At 37.1% G+C, this 18,805-nt stretch overlaps 2 protein-coding genes across 4 annotated transcripts in view; both read left to right on the top strand.

Annotated features, from left to right (window-relative positions):
* Positions 1 to 539: 539 nt before the first annotated feature.
* On the top strand, positions 540 to 6,509 carry LOC125655588 (uncharacterized). Of its 2 annotated transcripts, none has more exons than XM_056143688.1 (5): positions 540 to 906; positions 3,092 to 3,275; positions 4,895 to 5,028; positions 5,114 to 5,252; positions 6,168 to 6,509. In XM_056143688.1, exons 1-5 carry the CDS (start codon positions 822 to 824, stop codon positions 6,343 to 6,345), a joined length of 720 nt encoding a protein of 239 aa, XP_055999663.1. In that variant the 5' UTR covers positions 540 to 821; the 3' UTR covers positions 6,346 to 6,509. The 2 variants fall into 2 exon arrangements, with proteins under 2 accessions (XP_055999663.1, XP_055999664.1); XM_056143689.1 differs by lacking the exon at positions 540 to 906 and adding an exon at positions 1,405 to 1,531.
* A 2,543-nt stretch (positions 6,510 to 9,052) lies between these two features.
* Positions 9,053 to 18,805, top strand: part of LOC125656617 (histone deacetylase 6-like) — a 122,020-nt gene continuing 112,267 nt past the window's right edge. For both annotated transcript variants that reach the window (XM_056143685.1, XM_056143684.1), the window contains exons 1-4: positions 9,053 to 9,174; positions 17,772 to 17,943; positions 18,372 to 18,505; positions 18,593 to 18,722. The gene's annotated coding sequence lies outside the window, so the exon portion shown is untranslated. The remainder of the gene's footprint in view (positions 9,175 to 17,771; positions 17,944 to 18,371; positions 18,506 to 18,592; positions 18,723 to 18,805) is intronic.

Genomic DNA, 18,805 nt, shown 5'->3' with positions numbered 1-18,805 from the left:
GTTTTTGAAAACTACTTAACACTCTTACCACCTGCACAACGTAAAACACTTGCAAGATTTCGTACATCAGCGCACAATTTACCAATAGAACGAGGTCGTTATTCAGGATTCCCTAGACATTTAAGATTTTGTACAAAGTGTTCTTCTTGTAAAATTGGTGATGAAATTCATCTTATTTTTGAATGTTCAACTTATAACTCACTCAGGCAGAACATGTATGAAATTATAAAACAACAACGTGAACATTTTTCCAGTCTTGACAACATGAATAGATTAATATGGTTACTCAATTGTGAAAATACTGATGTACTTGTAGCCCTTTGCGATTTGATTAAAGAAGCAATATAAAATGAAGCATGTGAAAGTTCAAACCATTATGTTTATACATAATTATGCACTCACTGTAAACATGACATGTTGACTTAGTACCAATGCACCGTCCCGTGGTATCTTTTGCATTACAGTCAATCATATGTACTTGTACTACGTGCCTTTTACTATTATTATGTGTCATTGTTTATATTGACTATTTTCTTCCTGTGTGCATTTCTGACTGTTTTGCATTAGGATACACGGTGGTACTTACATATATTACATCAAGTAATGTCTCATGTTATGTACATTGTCTAAGCTCATACTACCAGTATTACTGTATATTATGTGTGAACCATATGAAACCATATTTGCACATATGCACTCATTATAAACATGACATGTTGACCTAGTACCAATGCACCGTCCCGTGGTATCTTTTGCATTACAGTGGAGTATTAATCATATGTACTTATACTACCTTTACTATTATTACATGTAGTGTTGTTATGTACATGTATATATTTTTTCCTGTTTGTATTTCTGACTGTTTTGCATTAAGACACACGGCGATGGTACTTACATGTAATACAAGTAAGTATTATCATGTTCAAAATGTCTCATGTATGAACATTGTTCATACTAATAGTGCATATTTTGCCCTTGTTTTGTTCTTTTCTTTTTATCATAATTTTTTAAAAATAAACATTGCACATTGAAATGTTAAAAATCATGTATGCTGTATGCCCGAGAGGGCCCTAATATGGAAATAAATCATATTCATGTAAGGGGTTGCACACACACCTTTCTACTTTGGTTAGATATTTTCATTAATCTAATTTTTTCTGCCATCGTGGGTACTTCGAGGGGGTGGTGGGTTACAAACTTGTTTTTTTTTCTGGATCCACCACTGTTGCATTGCGTACAGTTGAAATGTAAAATTTTATTACCAACAGTTAACGCAGTTCAAAGTTCTCTGGCATTTCGAATAATTGCAAATATTAAAGGTTATTCAAAGGTCTGAATCTTCATTATAAACATTTTCTCTGTGGAACCTATTATTTATAAATGATACATAAACTGTGTGTGAGAATCGCTGAACCCAATATTCGCCGAACTACCATCTCTGAAGGTTGACCAGTCGCAATGTCCAGCGGAATCCGGTGTAGTTTTTTGATTTTGACAGCCATTGGCAATGCTTGCTTTGCTTATCCTATTGGTAAGTTAACAAATGCGAACTTCCTGTGAATTTAAATCGAATTGTATCAGGTCGTCACAACAGTTAAATGCATTAACAATTCACCGCACGAGTTTCATAAATGCTCGTCTCAGTTGTAATGACTGTTATGGACGTTTTCCAAAATAATTTGATCTCTTTTAACTTTCCTTCAATCTCAGTACAGGATACTAACGTGCCCGTTCGTTCGTTCCTTTGATAGTATGTTAAAGCACCCTTGCAGCATTGTAAAAAAAACAACAACCAACTTTCTTCTGGACAAATGGTTTTTCAAACTTACATGTGGAAGGTCAAGGACACTGAACGGGGAAATTGCAAAATATCTTTAATTTAAGCTATTTCATTAGATTTTACCTGCATATACATGTATTTAGATTATTTAATTTTGTTAAACTTCTAAGACATGCACATTGCATAAAGATCATGGCTCCTATTGGTTTTCAATTTAAGGTCAAGGTCAATGGAAAGGGAATTCCCGATTTCATAGTGGACATTATCATAGAGACATTGCTTTCTTCAAGTTTTCAATGGCCTCTGGAGGACATTTGCGACATTTATCATCGAGGCTGAGTTTGCTTGTACACTGGGTTAGCGTTTCGTTTTGTATTTTAAATTCGTTTTCAGTGACGCTTGCGAAGAAATGCTGTCTTGCATCCAGTGTAATTAAAATTAGCCCCTACGTTTTATTATTTGTTATGCCCAAATAATAAAACGTAGGGGTTAATTTTAATTAGACTGTCGATCTTGCATCGTGATCTTAGTCACTACTACTTTTCAAGATTTGATATATTAGGTCAAGGTCGAACTTGGATGTAGGCTACTTTTCATAAAGATCTAGGTCCCTCTTATTCTCAAGGTTAAATTAAGGACGGTACATTGCATAACACATACACTGGGTACCATGCAGAAGTGCATGTGATATCTTCTGAAATGTTATGCTGTTCATTAAATTAAACATACTTGTTGTCAATTGTAATTACTCTGCTTGAATATTGTAACTGTCCTAAACTGTGTGTCATTTTGCAAAAATGAAGAGAGAGAGAAAGAAGTCAACTTAACGTATTTAAAGAGAACCAATTTTTCGGGCATTTCACTTTTCGTACATAACTTGCAATGACTAGTAACTCTAATTTATCGATATATACTATTAATATTTTCTATACATACTTCGAAAGGAAATCGGACCGTCACTTACTTTTTCTATTATAGTAATAAGTTAATATTTAAAGGACACCTCCATTATATGACGTACTTCGTTTGGAAATAAAATTAACCTCCACTTTTTATAACATTTGTGTAAGACAGTTACAGCGTCAGCTTATGATCTCGGGGTCGCTACTGTAGCTAAGACAGTTACAGCGTCAGCTTGTGATCTCGGGGTCGCTACTAGCTTTGAATTTTTCACCGAGTTTACTATTTGAAGAAATTTACAGTCTCATCAAATGCATTCAGGGGGTGGTTTGGTTGTGGTAAATATTGAAAATTATGCAAACCGTACGTTTAAAGGATCTGTATTTAGTAGACCGATTCTTGTAATTGTAGAGGGAAACCTTTTTTCAAAGCGAGATGATCTTGAATTTGCTAACATCTCCACGAACTTCACAGTCATGGATGAATGTGAAAGATTGTACACTTGTCCGAAGACGTCACAATACGTCTTCTTTGTCGGGGACCCAGAAAAGGACGAGGTATTATACCGAAAGAATTACTTCACCGATGTCTGCAGGTAAAATACCAAAATGAGCATCATTTATCTTGCTGTGGCCTTCAATTCAACATTTAGATATATTGATGGCGTTTTATCTTAGACGAATTTGGCTCCCCTTTTTTGGCACACTGTTTTTCCCTATAATAGCTCTAAAACTTCATTGTTATTTCGGATTTCAAACATTTCGGTTGAGCATCACTGAAGAGACATTATTTGTCGAAATGCGCATCTAGTGCATCAAAATTGGTACGGTATAAGTTTTACATTATGACCCCTGGGTGGAGACCTCTGCTGGTGGACTGTTAGTCCCCGAGGGTCTCTACAGCCCAGTAGCTAAGTACTTCGTTACTAGCTTGAAAATATGGATGTATACTTAATTGCTGTTATAAAATTTAGAAATTCATTTCAAAATTAAGAATGATCTCCCTCACGCATAGCTCTTATCCTTAGACGAATTTGACTCCACTTTTTTGGCACACTGTTTTCCCCTATAATATCTCTAAAACTTCATTGTTATTTCGGATTTCAAACATTTCGGTTGAGCATCACTGAAGAGACATTATTTGTCGAAATACGCATCTGGTGCATCAATATTGGTACCGTATAACTTTTACATCTATTAACAATAAAAAAAATTTCATTCATATGTCGATTCAATATATCCCTGTGAACTCGAAATAAATGACACCACATAGTCGTCCACTTCTGCTTCATACTTAGATATTTTATTGAGATATTGAGAGTAAATATTAACGGCAAACTAACAACTCAGCTTTATGACAAACGGGATGATTTCAGCTTCTCCATTGTCAACTTCCCATATTTATGTAGCAATATTCCATCACCACCTGCATATGGTGTTTATATATCTCAACTGATTCGATACACAAGAGCTTGTTCTGCGTATGGTCAGTTTTTAAATCGAGACAGGCTACTGACAAACAAGTTGATGGTGCAGGGGTTTCAACAGTTTCGTTTAAAGTGAACATTTCGCAAATTATTCGATCCTTACACCAATTTAGTTTGCCAATACAACCTATCACTGGGTCAAATGCTATTTGACGTGTTTCATACCGATTGTTAGAACGTTTTTAGTTCACTGATTTTGACTACGAATAACTCCGTTTACCTGATCAAGATATAGAGCTCACGGCGGTTGACCGATTGACAGGGACACTTACTCCTCCTAGGCACATGCTCCCACCTCTGGTGTGTCCAGGGGTCCGTGTTTGCCCAACTCTGTTTTGTATTGCTTATATGAGTCATGAGATTGATCATTGTTCGTTATCTTCACCTTTCATACAACAGTAATCCCACATTTCAGTGAGTCAGCATGAATTTTTAGTCCGAAAAATACATATATCTACAGTTCTTTTTCGTGGGTGATGGACAAGAAAAAATACAGTAGCATATGCCATAAAAACCATGAACGTGACATTGTCGGGAACGGTGACCAAATATTCGAAGAAATTAAGAAAAATAGGTTTTGGTTTTCCTAACAGATATTTTTTCTTCAACTGTTTACAATGCTACTGTCGGTAGTCGTTACTGTGATGACGCACTGCCGCACTATAAGATTGACTGTTGTGCTTTCTATTCTTTTTGTTCAAATTCTGCCATTTACCCTTACTTTACAGATACGTCCAAGAACTTGTTGACTGTGGAAAAGAACTTAATATACATGATCTTCCAGAGTGTACAGCCGAAAGAGATTTTCTTACATTTTATGAAGAAACAGATACCAATTTCTGCAAAAATCCAATTTTTCCACGTAAGGATTTAAGCTTGATGAATACTGAATTAAAATCATTGTTTCCCCCCTTTTTAAAACTACACAAAGGCTTCTCTCATTCCAGTAATACAAGGTTTACGACAGTGTTATAACAAGCGGTACCAACAGCTTGAAATATACAGGAAGACGTTACTCAACCTGACGAGTTCCATTGAAAATAACAGAAACACGAATGATGGTCTGTCTGAAAATCTTTTCTGCAAGTAAGTTAGATATTCTACTCCACACTTGATGTACTAAGGGTGTGTGTGTGGTGCGATTGGGATCAATATTATCATTATTCTCTAATGCTGTCACCATTCCTATGGGCACGAAATGTGCTCTTTTGTTAGCTGACCTGTTCTTATATTCTTATGAGGCAGAATTGATTAAAAGGCGTTCTATATTAGAAGAAAAGTATATTTAGATATATCGACGGCGTTGTACTTACTAGCAATAATCATTTTCGTTCTTATGTCGATTTGATATATCCAATTGACTCGAAATAAAAGACATCACTGAGCCCTCCACATCTGCTTCGTACTTAAAAATTTCAATGAAAATAGAAGCTAACAATTCAACTTTATGACAAACGGGATAATTCTAGCTTCTCCATTGTCAACTTCCCATATTTATGTAGCAATATTCCATTATCACCTGCATATGGTTGTTATATCTCTCAACTGATTCGATAGACAGAACTTGTTCTGAGTATGATCAATTTTTAAATCGAGGCAGGCTACTGACAAACGGCTCAATGTTACAGAGGTTTCAACAATCTCGTTTAGAGTAAGCTTTTCGCCAATTCTATGGTCGTTATACCGATTTACTTTACCAGTACAACTTGTTATTAGGTCAAATGCTGTCTGATTGTTTCATACCGATTGTTAGGCCGTTCTTGGCACACTGATTCCGACTACAGTTTACTCCGTTTACCTGATCAAGATATAATGGGTGTAACCGGTCGACGGAATGCTTAGTCTTCCAAGGCACCCGATCCCGCCCAACCCTCTATTTTGTATTGCTTATAGGAGTTATGAGATTGATCACTGTTCGCTATCTGCACCAAGTCGTTTTCAGAATTGAAAGAGTAAAGAAACATTTTGTTGATTGCATAATATTTGATTGTCCTTTTACAGATCATACAACCAGCTTTTGGATCAAATATTGGAAGAGTTTCAGAAGTGCCCGGATGTTGAGTTTCAGTGGACGAATGAGAACATCGATATATATAGGACAAATTTCTACCCGGCGTTAACGGGGAAACCCTTGCCTTTCCAGTGCATTGATCCTGAAAGTGATAAACCAAATAGTTAATGATTTCTAATCAACAAAGAGCGTATATCCATGAACTGTCTAACGTTTTTATATTTACAAATCTCAGCATGCATGTACGAACATACATGAATATGTAGTACATAGTTGTATTCTTTGTCACAGCAGCCCTTTTTTCTCTTAATAAAGAAGTGGCTTCATCTCGATGCAATGTTAATAAAATTCAACAGCTTTTTCTCAAACAGGTCAACACCGAGTCACAATTTAGGACGTGGAACAAGTATCATTGAAGACCATATTCGATATGTTGCTTATATTGCATACATGTATATGGTATATAAAGGAATACTTAAAGGAAGACTTAGTAATCATCAGGATTAATTGAAAAATCAATATAATGCAATAACATGATATTTGTCATCGCTGCTCGCCCTGGATGACATTGGATTTGATCAAAAGAGAGAGGGAGGGTAACAATAAAACTATATCAACTGGCTCGATAGCTTGAGAATGATCGAAAGGCACTTTTCGGATGCTTGTTGTTATTGAAAAATTCACATGGAGGAACAGTGAAAAAAATTAACAGTACAAGTTGGCGTTAAAACTGACGGCATTAAAAAAAACAAGATGCCCATTGGCCACATCACTCACGCAGGTGATCTTGGCCCTGCAGTTATTAGGCTATTGTGATTTTTAAAAGATTGTTTTTGAATCTCTATCAATTTCCATGGAAAATTGTGACCTCATATTATGGCCCCTACCTAGCCCCAAAGGATCATGACTTAACCATGAAAGGCGAAGATAACGAACAGTGATCAATCTTATAACTCCCACAAGCAATACAAAATAGAAAGTTGGGCAAACACAGACACCTGGACACACCAGAGGTGGGATCAGGTGACTAGGAGGAGTAAGTATCCTCTGTGAACGGGTCATACCCGCCGTGATCTCTATATCTTGATCAGGTAAGTGGAGTTATCCGCAGTTAAAATCAGTGTGCCAAGAACGGTCAAACAATCATAATGAAACACGTCAGACAGCATTTAACCCATTGACAGGTTCTATTGGCAAAGTAGATCGTTATAACGACCAAAGAATTTCCGAAATGCTGACTTTAAACGAGACTGTTGAAAACCCTGCATCATCATCTTGTTTGTCAGTAGCTTGCCCAATTAAGAAACTTACCATACGCTGACCAAGCTTTTGTTCATCGAATCAGTTGAGAGATATAAATAACACCATATACAGGTGATAATGGAATATTGCCACATAAATATGTTTGACGATGGAGAAGCTGAAATCATCCCGTTTGTCATAAAGTTGAGTTTAGTTTTCCGTTAATACCTACTTTCAAGATAAGTATGAAGCCGAAGTGGACGACTCTATGGTGTCTTTTATTTCGAGCTCACAGGGATATATTGAATCGACATATGAATGAAAGATATTATTGTTCATAGATATATAAAGTGTCGTCGATATATATATCTAAATGTCGAAGTGAAGGTCACAGGAAGAGATCTTTTCTTCTTACGTATAAGTTTTTGATTGATCGAATGTTTAACGTCCCTCTCGAGAATATTTCACTCATATGGAGATGTCGCCACTGCCGGAATTCTGCTTCATAGGAATATAAAAACAGGTAAGTTGACAAAGGAGGACAATTTGTGCGCATGAAAATTCCAACAGACTGGTCACCAAAGACTACGAAGATATTGTCAATGAGGAAATCTAACATATCTTTTATTTCAACTTCGGAGTATTTGTGCGTGGAATCAGAGTGGTGTTTAACAAAGTAAGTTTTTGGTTGACTGATCACTAGATATGAATATTTGCGTTTTCCATTTTTGTTGAAAAAGCAACTGTCTATGATGTCAAAATTGTGTTTCATACCGAATTGTTAGGCCGTTCTTGGCACACTGATTTTAACTACGGAATACTCCGTTTACCTGATCAAGACATAGGGCTCACGGCTGGTGTTACCGGTCGACAGGGGATGCTTACTCCTATTAGGCACCTGATCCCACCTCTGGATATCCAGGAGTCCGTGTTTGCTCAACTATTTTGTATTGCTTATAGGTGTTATGACATTGATCACCTTTCATAATCCATTGTGTTTTTACTACACACGTGTGTTATAGAGAAAGTGCAACAAGACCGTGCAATTCATTGGAAGTTACCGGACTGAAAATGCAAACGAGGACACCGTACACGAACAGATGATGGACTCCGTCGTGGAATCTGAATGTCATGGCCTAGTGTGGCTTTAAAATGACGACATTCATGCTATACAGTAAAATGTGCCCCTTTATTTTTCATTGCAAATGTATACTCATTGGCTGCCAACACAGTGGCGGTTCTAGCAAGGGGATTACGAAATTGCAACCTCTCCCCTTTGGTTAAATATTATCAACAAAAACAAATACATGTATTTTCAACAAAAATAGTCATTTTTGCCACCTTGGTTTCTTCATTCTCCCCTCTTTTCGCGGAAAAGGTACAAACTTGAGTCGCACCCCCCTTTTGAACAATTTCCTGGATCCACCACTGTTTCATCACGTACAGTCCAAACATAATTTGATTACTTTATTACTAATAGTTATATAATAATACCCAGTAATGCAGTTCAAAGTTTTCTGGCATTTCGAATAATTGCACTAATTAAAGGTTATTTAAAGGTCTGAATTCCCATTATAATTTTTTCTCTGATGAATAATTATTTATAAATGATACATATATTGTGTATGGGGATCGCTGAATGCAACATTCGTCTGAACTGCCATCTCTGAAGGTTGTTAGCGATGTACGGCGGAATCCGGTGTGGTTTTTTGATTTTGACAGCCATTGGCAATGCTTGCTTTGCTTATCCTATTGGTAAGTTAACAAATGTAAACTTCCTGTGAATACTAAATGATGAATACATCTTCGCCGGGTCGTCTCAACACAGTTGAACGCAGTTGAATGAATATGAAATTTAATTTGGAGTTATTCTTTTGATTTATGAAATATATATTTTCCGATTGTGTTTCGTCTTCTTGAATGTAAATCGAGTCGGTTGTGAGTACTTTTGTGTACCATTAAATTGATTTTCGTTAATGATCCCCTCGCAACAGAATGTTAAACTGCCCGTTCGCACATTTGCAGCACCTCCGCAGGCTGATGCCTGTGTATGGAAGGTAAAAACGGGAAAGGGGAATCACAATATTTCTTTTGCACAAGATTTAAGGTGACTCAATACTCTAACATTTTATCTAATGGATCGTTAAAACATTTCTTATGAAGTATGATTTCACCATCGAAAGAGTAATACATGTTCTCTATTATTTTTATTTCACATTATTTGTGATTTTTCTCGGAAAGATAAAAAAAAAAAAGGTGTTTTGCTTGCAAATACGTTATTCTAGAGTCCAAATTTTGCTGTAATTTGATGCATGGTATGGATATCTAATAAAACATGTCTGAAAGACTCAGATAGGCATTCTAATTTTTTAAATAAAAATATTTATGAAAATTAAAAACGTTATTGGTTAATACTTTTGAAAGCTACACGGATAAACTCTTGAAAAAAAACATGTCAATTAGAAAAAAGATATACCAGAGAAATATATTTGAAAAAGTCACTGTGTATCATTGTACTAACAACATGGAGTGCGATATGTATAGAACAATGATAATTTATTATCTTATCAAGTCAATGACTTAAACACTAGTGTTTGATTTATTGTTTTTTAACTAACAGAGATTTTGTGACCACAGCACTCGACACCTAAATAGGCAAGGATACCTAGCAGTTTATTTGTATACTAAATATACGTATATCTTATTATTTAGAAAAGGTCCTCAACACCCCTTGCTTGTCGTAAGAGGTGACTAAATGGGTCAGTCCTTCAAATGAGACCGCAAAAACCGAGACCCCGTGTCACAGCAAGTGTGGCACAATAAAGATCCTTCCCTGCTCAAAGGCCGTAAGCGCCTAGTATATAGGCCTAAATTTTGCGGCCCTTCACCGGTAATGGTGAGTGAAAAATTCTCGAGCGGGACGATAGATAGTGAGTCAGATATGACCTCTTAATTCCATTCAAACCCAACTCTGTTACCCTAAAATTAACCATTCCATTTATTATGAAAAATAAATCTGTTAATTTCTTTTACTGGTGTCAAAAACTTCACTTTAGTGTTCATTGGTTCTGTTTTAATCTTTTTGTTCCCCCATATCTCTTCTGGTTCAACACTAATCCACGGGATATCAGCACATGTACGAACTCTCACTTTGCATAAATTGATCGCAAATAAGGCAACCTTTTATACACACCGGACTCGTTCGCTTTAAAATTTGATGCAATACATAAATGTATGTTATACTCGTAGAACTAAAATCAAATTCAATTATCGTTAAAGCTTTTCGGATAATCGTAGGAATTAAAAACACATGTGCTTTATATCCAGCTATATAAGTTATATACACTTTAAGCAAATCATACAATTTAACTCAATCGGAATAAAAAGTAATCAAACTAATTTCCTATTGTTAAATTATGTGTTGAAAAATTGAAAAGAGTCGGATAGTGAATGTCCCGTTTTGAAATATTCATGATCACGTGACGTTGCATGCGGAATTTCAAGTCATCTACTACATGGTGACGTGAAAGCTTGGATGGCTAGTCTCGATTCATCGTTGAAAACACACGGTCGGTCGCACTTCATTTAACTCCCATGGGAGACAAAGCCGATATTTTCGCTGGAAGGTGTGTCTCAGCTTCTTTGGGCGATTGGTCGTTTTACCATTCCTTATTGCGATATTCAACCAATTGTAACAGGGATAACTGACGAAACGCCTGTAAGGTTCAGGTCTCGATATTTATTTGGACACAGTGACGGATGGTGGACATATACATACATACATATATATATATATATATATATATATATATATATATATATATATATATATATATATATATATAAAGATAGCCCTGGAATATAATAAAACAGCGAAAAAATATTAATTTAACAATAATCAGAGTCTATGCTAAACGATATCTAATCTTATTAATTTCCATCAAGACACGTTTCAAAGACACGTTTATTAGTAAAGGAAGATAACTCTTATATACATTATTTTGCAAACAAATTAATTCACCGGCAGTGAATTAACTAATAGCCATAGGAATTAGTATAAATGTGTTACTTATCAGAAATCAAGGATTTTACAGTCTGCTGTCAATTTTAAACTCTTTCTAAAAATCACGTCAAGTCAATTGTCTAGAAAGCTTCTGAATAATATTAACCCTGCTCAAAACTTGCGGTAAAACTATAGAAATGAGAAAACCAATCAAATGCAACTTAACAATCACTGACCAATGAAAACCCTTCATACAAAATGACCACACTCAGGCCCATGACCAAAGCCCCCGAGGTATATCAATTGTAAATGTAAATAAAGGGGTGAATCTAAGATCTGAATATGTGTGAAAATAACAACATATATTTTTTCAGTAATGGGTTGTTTGAAAAAGAATAGTACTATTACAACCTCCTTCACTTACAGAATGACGACCGCGTCATTCACCTGGACAGTTGTAAATACATGTATATAAAAAAAAATAAATACTTACCAGATATTTTTCTCACCGTAATGCATATAGCTAGTAAACAATTCAAGCGGCATAAAAGTACTTCTAATTTACAAGTTCAAATCAATGTGATGCAGATATACAGTTCACAAGTGCCATCGTCTAAAGAATCTAATCCATTGAACGAACTTTTATTGATCAACCCCTTCATGAACTTTGCTCTCTGCAACTACTCAGGCACTGTCTGGTTCATCATCACAAAATCCTTTGTCCAAGCTGGTTTCATCTTGTTCTTTGCTGATCATCTTGGAGCTGGAGTTGGTGGTGTTGCAGTTATGGAAGCTGAACATTATCATCATGGCCATCATGATTGACCTCTTCACTTCATCATTATCATCATCTTCGTCACTGTCATGCCGATCCTCAGTCTCATCATGCTGACGAGGAGCGTCCTCCTCTGGATCATCATCCGGAACATCCCCTACCGACGAATGGTTGTCACCATCTTGGCAGGGGGAACTTTGCTGGGAGTTTTCATAAATCATCATAGGGTGACCTACAAAAGAAAACTCGCTTTCTGAATCAGAAATAGAAACAGTTAACATTAGAATATATACTTACTTAGATATGCGACTCTTCCAATCAGCTTTCTGTTCATTATGCAGTGTCCTTAACATGGATAATAAAGTTCTGTTGAATCTCTCTGTATTTCCATTCCCAATTGGATGACATGGTGTTATCCTAGATTTGGAAATGCCTAAAATTAAACAAAGTTCTTTAATAATATTGTTACAAACATTTGTACCCTGATCTGAATGAATTTTTGCCTGGAATTCCATAATGTAAAATAAAGATGTTGAAAATGGTTTCTGCAGTAGAGTTGGCAAGCTGATTGCGAGTGGGAACTGCTACTACGTACTTGGTGAAATGGTCGGTTATGACGAGAATGTTCTGAACTCCTCCCGTTGATGGTTCCTGGGAAAGATAATCCATACAGACCTATTCTAGAGGTTGTGGTGTCCTATTGTTCACCATCTCAGCAGTGTGGCAAGTCTGCTTACTTTTAGTGCATCTGTCACAATTATCAATCCAGGAAATGACATCTATTTGCATTCTGGGCCAATAGTACCGTTGCCGAACCAGTGAAAGAGTCTTATCCCTACCTAAATTTGATGTGTAGCTGCTCCAGTACAAGAGATATGGATGAGTTATTATTGTTAATAGACAAAACGCCGTCGATATATCAAAATGTCGAATTGAAGGCCACAGCAAGAGATGTTTTCTTCTCACGTAAAAGTTTTTGAATAAATTCTGCCTCATATGAATATAGAAACAGGTCAGCTAACAAAGGAGCACAATTCATGTGATCAATCTCCATCTGATTTCCACTTCTGATGGTTCTTGGTAAGATCTCTGTTGCTATTGACCAATGAAATCGGAGGATTGTCGTGTATAATTTGTGGTACTTCACCTACAGCTAACGAAGTCTCTCTGTTTGAGTGAAACATTCTCTAAGGAACGTAGAAACAGCAAATAAGCAAACAAACAAAACTTTTACTGTTTATTTTACCTTCAAAATTTAAAGAGCTCTGGATTTCCACCTCTAATTTTAAAAGGCTTTGCAATTTTACTAATGATATTTTTTTTAAAGCGAAGTAGAATCCATGAGTAATGGATTATTAACTTTAAAACCAGTGTTAATTAATTAATTGCTCTTAATTTGAACTCCTCTTGATTAGGGGTAGAAAAATATATTCCTTGAAACCGGGCCATAAAACGTCATTTATATTTAAAATGCTTATTGATATCAATGAAAGGTGAAGATAACGAACAGTGATCAATCTCATAACTCCTACAAGCAATACAAAATAGATAGTTGGGCAAACACGGACCCCTGGATATACCAGATATGGGATCAGGTGCCTAGGAGGAATAAACATCCCCTGTCGACCGGTCACACCCACCGCGAGCCCTATATCCTGATCAGGTAAACGGAGTAAATAACCATTTGATTTGTCAAAACACTGTATGTTATTGAGTAACAAATGGTCAATCTTCATTTCTCTCACATTAAGCTCGTTTGTAATTGATCAGTTAACATTTTCGCTGTATGGATATGGATGACTTAAGGATAACTGCCGGTTATATGGTTTTCTCCTGTTTTGACCTTTCTCCATAAGATGTTATCTCTGATGCAAACCTTTAGAAAATTCCTGAAATAAATTAAATCAAACTCAGTTTTGAGCATATCCTTACTAGGTTTCTTACGTGATTCAAATTGTTGTTTCCAAAATGATATGATGGGATCAGCATCGTGAATGGTTTGTAAGTGGATATGATCCTCATGTTCAGTAAAATGATGCATAAACTGGCAAATAGCCTCACTGATGGAAAGTGTCTCTACAAATGGCTGTCCGATCTGCCAGATAGCTTTAATCGAGTCACCAGAAAATTCCTCAGCATATGTTTCATGATCAAATCGTGATAAACCATCTGCGTCAGTATTGGATTTTCATGCTCGATACAGTATGTTGAAGTTATAGGATGCAAGAGCCGAAATCCATCAGTGACCAGTGGCATACAACTTTGCTGTGCTGAGTGCATACGTCAAAGGATTATTGTCTGTAAATAATCCGAACTTTTCAGTTATCGACCACTTGTGAGCCAAACACTTAGTTTATGAGTGGGGTAGGTCTTCTCAGATTTGTTCAATCCTCTACTTGCACAAGCTATCACCCTGTCTAATCTGTCTTGCTCCTAGTTAAGCACAACATCTGGGCCTGTCTGGTACACGTCTGTCTGAAGCTTAAATGGCTTGCTATAGTCTGGGTAGGCCAATACAGGGGGTCATGTAAGCAGAAGCATCTTGTTGTTCCTGGTCCCAGTGCCACTTAGGGTCTACTTTGGTCTTAGCATTTCTTACCTACTGTCATAATGTCAATAGGTGGTCTGGCTATTTTGGCGATATTGTGGATGATTTTCCAATAATATCCGACAAATCCTAAAAATTGTCTCGCTTGCTCAGAGTTAGTTGGTGTAGACGAGTTCTTTGCCTTGCTAAGCTTGTCTGAATCAGGTTAAACTATATCCTTAGCAACAATGTGTTCCACATATTTAACCTTTTTCATAAAGAAAGAACATTTCTTAGGAGGGAGTTTAAGACCGTAATCTCTTATCCCTTGAAAAACTTGTTGAAGGCGATCAAGATATTCCTGAAACGACGAAGAAAAAACTAATGATTAAATCATCCAAATAAATGAAACAAACTTCAAGATGGAGATCACCTAGGCATTGCTCTTGAAGACGTTGATAAGTTGCCGGAGTATTTGAAAGACCAAAACTCATCTTGTTAAATTCGTAGAATCCTAAGGGTCCTACGGTGAATGTCAATGCTTGTGTTATTCTGTTATTTCTATTTGATGGTAACCTGGTTTCATGTCTAAAACACCGAAAAATGTGTTTCCAGCCAACAAATCCAGTATTTCCTCAATCCTCGGTAATGCATACTTACAGTATCTCGGATAGTCTTTGCATCAAGTTGCCTGTAGTCGATGCATAATCTTAAGGATCCATCGCTCTTCCGCACGAGGTGAAAGGCGAGTGAGATGGTCGAATAATCCCAGCAACCAGTATTTCCTTGATGTGTGACCTAACATTTCCTATTGCTGAAGGTGGAATACGCCTATACCTCTGCTTAAACGCTGTCCCCTCTGCAAGCTCAATCCGATGCTGAATTTGTACGTTGCTCCTATATCTATCGCATCGGTCAAAAAGATTTCTTGAAAATCAGTCACAATCCTCTGGCATTCTTGGTGTTTCTCATCGGGAAAATGAATCTTGGACAGAATATCATCCAGAGCGGGTGAAGTATTTTCCTTGACCTTGCATACCTCTGTATCTGCCACTTCAGCTGGTTGTATTTCACACAGGATTCCTCTTGGTGTGTGTAGTAAGGTTTACTCAATGTGACAGGTATAACTTGTTGCTCATCATCGTCGTAGGGATGAAGCATCGCTTCAATATCTACATCAACTGGAACACATGCTCTGCTAGCCTGATGCAACATCACAGTCACTATATGAATGGTATCTTATCCACGAAACCATTTATGGTAATCTTGCCATTTGGAGGAATAATCACTCTGGATGCCTCTGCACTCAAAACAAGTCCTAAACCAAAACCATTCTTCTGCAATTCTTTTTCTCTCATAATTATGCAGCGGAATGCTAAATGCCTTGCGTGTGAATAGCAGCCTGCTGTAAGTATCTAAGGCCGAATTCCTCTAATGAGACTGTAGAATATTGTTCCCTATCAAGACTGGTATATGGGAGTTATAACTACTGTTGAGTACAACCAAAATTAGACAATGGTGGAGTTTTTCTAGTGTTGGCACTCCAGGTGATGCCAAGTCAACTCATACAAAACCAACATATGGTAGAAGTTGACCACCAGCACACTTTATACTAATAGTGTCTTCAATAGAGTGAAGTTCTCTCTGCGATAATGTTGGTCATAGAAAGCTTTGCTGATAGTTGAAACTGTGGCTCCAGTGTCTAAAAGAGTTTTACACTGTATATCATTAACAGCCACTGACACCTCATTTAGTTGACCTATTAATTCCTGTTTCCTGGAACGTTCCTTCATTGGACCAACTCCTCGTCCCCAGAAGCTGACTAGTTTAAAAGTTTCTCTTTGGGAAAATGTGATTAACAGCGAGCAGTTGTTACATTTTTATGACAGTTGCATTTGTTTGTGTTAAAGTTGTGAAATAACGTGTTTGTTAAGTAAATCTAGCCATATTTGAGTCGAAACGTCGGTCGAAGCGTGAATCGTCTCTGCTTCCGGCATTTACACGTTTTCCAGGATCAAAACATGAAGGTTTGCGAAGAGAAGTGCATGTAGGCTCTGCCTGTCCACTTCTCTAGAGAATAGCTCACTTTCGTGACCATTGACTCGTTGAATTTGCATACCCAATTTAATGTATTCGCACAAAGGTTGCACGTAAATGATGCGTCTGTTAGGTGAAAGTTGAGGCACTTTAGAACATAGCTGCACTGTTCAAGTGAAGTTTTTGACGACAGAGGCCTGTAACCCCGATCTTTGATAGTGGCACAACAAAACACACACACTTTCATTGACACCACTATTACTGCTGCCGCTTAGAGTATCGGGAATACTTGATGCGATTCCCATTGGTCTTCGATAGGTCACGAAAGGTCATGCATGTTAATGAATTATGCGAAGATATAGGAGTTGTGTCCCACGGGAGGTAAAATAAGTGCGACCGACTGTGGGATTCCGACGATGGTCTCGATCATCCAGACGCTTGTCTTTATCAGACGCTTCGCGAACGAGTCGAGGTGTCTTGATAACCAAGACTAGTGGACGGCCTACAGGCTTGGGGAGATACGTTAAGTTTCGCTTTCCCCAGACTCTCGCGACATTGCATGTGCACAGGCTCGAGAGCGAGAGTCTGCGAAAATGAGACTAGGATACATTCAGCGATAGAAGACAGACAGAAACAGGGAAGAGAGAACCACTTTGAACAATGGAGGGGTAGTTAAATTTCATGTTTAACATGAAATCACCTTCCAGTACGACCAATGTATACTGTTAATCTCCCATGCTGTTTCTAAATATATTTTTCTAGCGCGCTTCCACACATCCACCATAAACGTCTTTCCTTCATAGATATGCATTAGAAAATTGCCATTTTCTCCTTAACTTGCGTACACCTGACAGTACTCCTTTAGAATCTTTGAATCTTACGGTTTACCGTTTGAAGAAAGCAAACTATTGGAGGTGGGAAGTAAATATTGCAAACTTTGAAAACCGTAAGTTTAGAGTATTTCAAACTTACCTCGTCATGCTCCTATAAATATATTCTTATAATTGTAGAGGAGAGCCTTTTTTCGAAGCGAGATGACCCCGAGTTTGCGAACGTCACAGACACGAACGAATGTGTAAAATTGTATACTTGTCCTAAGACGTCACAGAGCGTCTTGTTTCTCGGAAACCCAGAAAAGGGGGAGGTATTACTCCGAAAGAATTACTTCACCAAGGGCTGCAGGTAAAATATCAGATAAGCATTTAGATTATTTATTGAAATGCACCAGTAATCCCACATTTCAGTCAGTCAGCATGAAGTTTTAGCCCGAGAATCACATACATCTACAGTTCCTTTTTCGCGGGCGATGAACGAGAGAGGGTAACGTAGCATGTGCCGTAAAAACCAGGAACGAGACACTGTCGGGAACAGTGACCATATATTCGAATTTTAAGAAATTAAGAGTCTTTAGTTTTCTGAATAGCTTTTTTTTTTTTTTTTTTTTTTTTTTTTTTTTTTTTTTTTACAAATGTTCACAATGCTACTGTCGGTAATCGTGACTATAATGGCGCACTGTTGCATTGTATAATAACGTTCAAGTCTATATTTATCGTTGTTCTTCCTCTTATTCTTTTTTTTAAATCCTGTTACCAATTTACACTTCTTTACAGATATGTTCAAGAACTTCTTGACTGTGCAAAAGAACTTAATATAAAGGATCTTCCCGAGTGTACGACCGAACGAGAGTTTCTCACAATTTATGAAAAAGCAGACACCAATTTCTGCAAAAATCCGATTTTTCCATGTAAGGATTTCCACTTGTAAGCTCCATGAATACTGAGAATAATTCATTGTTTCTTTTGCAAATACACAAAGACATCTCTCATTCCAGTGCTACAAGGTTTACGACAGTGCATTAACAGGCGGTACTCACAGCTCGGTATCTACAGGAACACGTTCTTCACTCTGATGAGTTCCATGGGAAATAACAATGATGGCCTGTCTAAAAATGCTTTCTGCAAGTAAGTTAGATATTCCACCCCTACCCCTGATGTACTTAGGGTGTGTATGATGTGACTGGGATCAATATTTTCATTGTCAAAAT

This window comes from Ostrea edulis, chromosome 7, assembly GCF_947568905.1.
Source record: "Ostrea edulis chromosome 7, xbOstEdul1.1, whole genome shotgun sequence".
Lineage (NCBI taxonomy): Eukaryota > Metazoa > Mollusca > Bivalvia > Ostreida > Ostreidae > Ostrea > Ostrea edulis.
Note: the sequence above shows the minus strand (reverse complement) of the source record. Positions and strands in the feature narration are given on the sequence as shown.

What these genes read in the sequence shown, in the direction of transcription:
- LOC125655588 (XM_056143688.1), top strand. Translation starts at nt 822, where the DNA reads ATGTACATGTATATATTTTTTCCTGTTTGTATTTCTGACTGTTTTGCA. An exon ending in TACTTCACCGATGTCTGCAG is followed by an intron (nt 3,276 to 4,894) that starts GTAAAATACCAA and finishes CTTACTTTACAG; the next exon opens with ATACGTCCAAGAACTTGTTG. An exon ending in TCTGAAAATCTTTTCTGCAA is followed by an intron (nt 5,253 to 6,167) that starts GTAAGTTAGATA and finishes GTCCTTTTACAG; the next exon opens with ATCATACAACCAGCTTTTGG.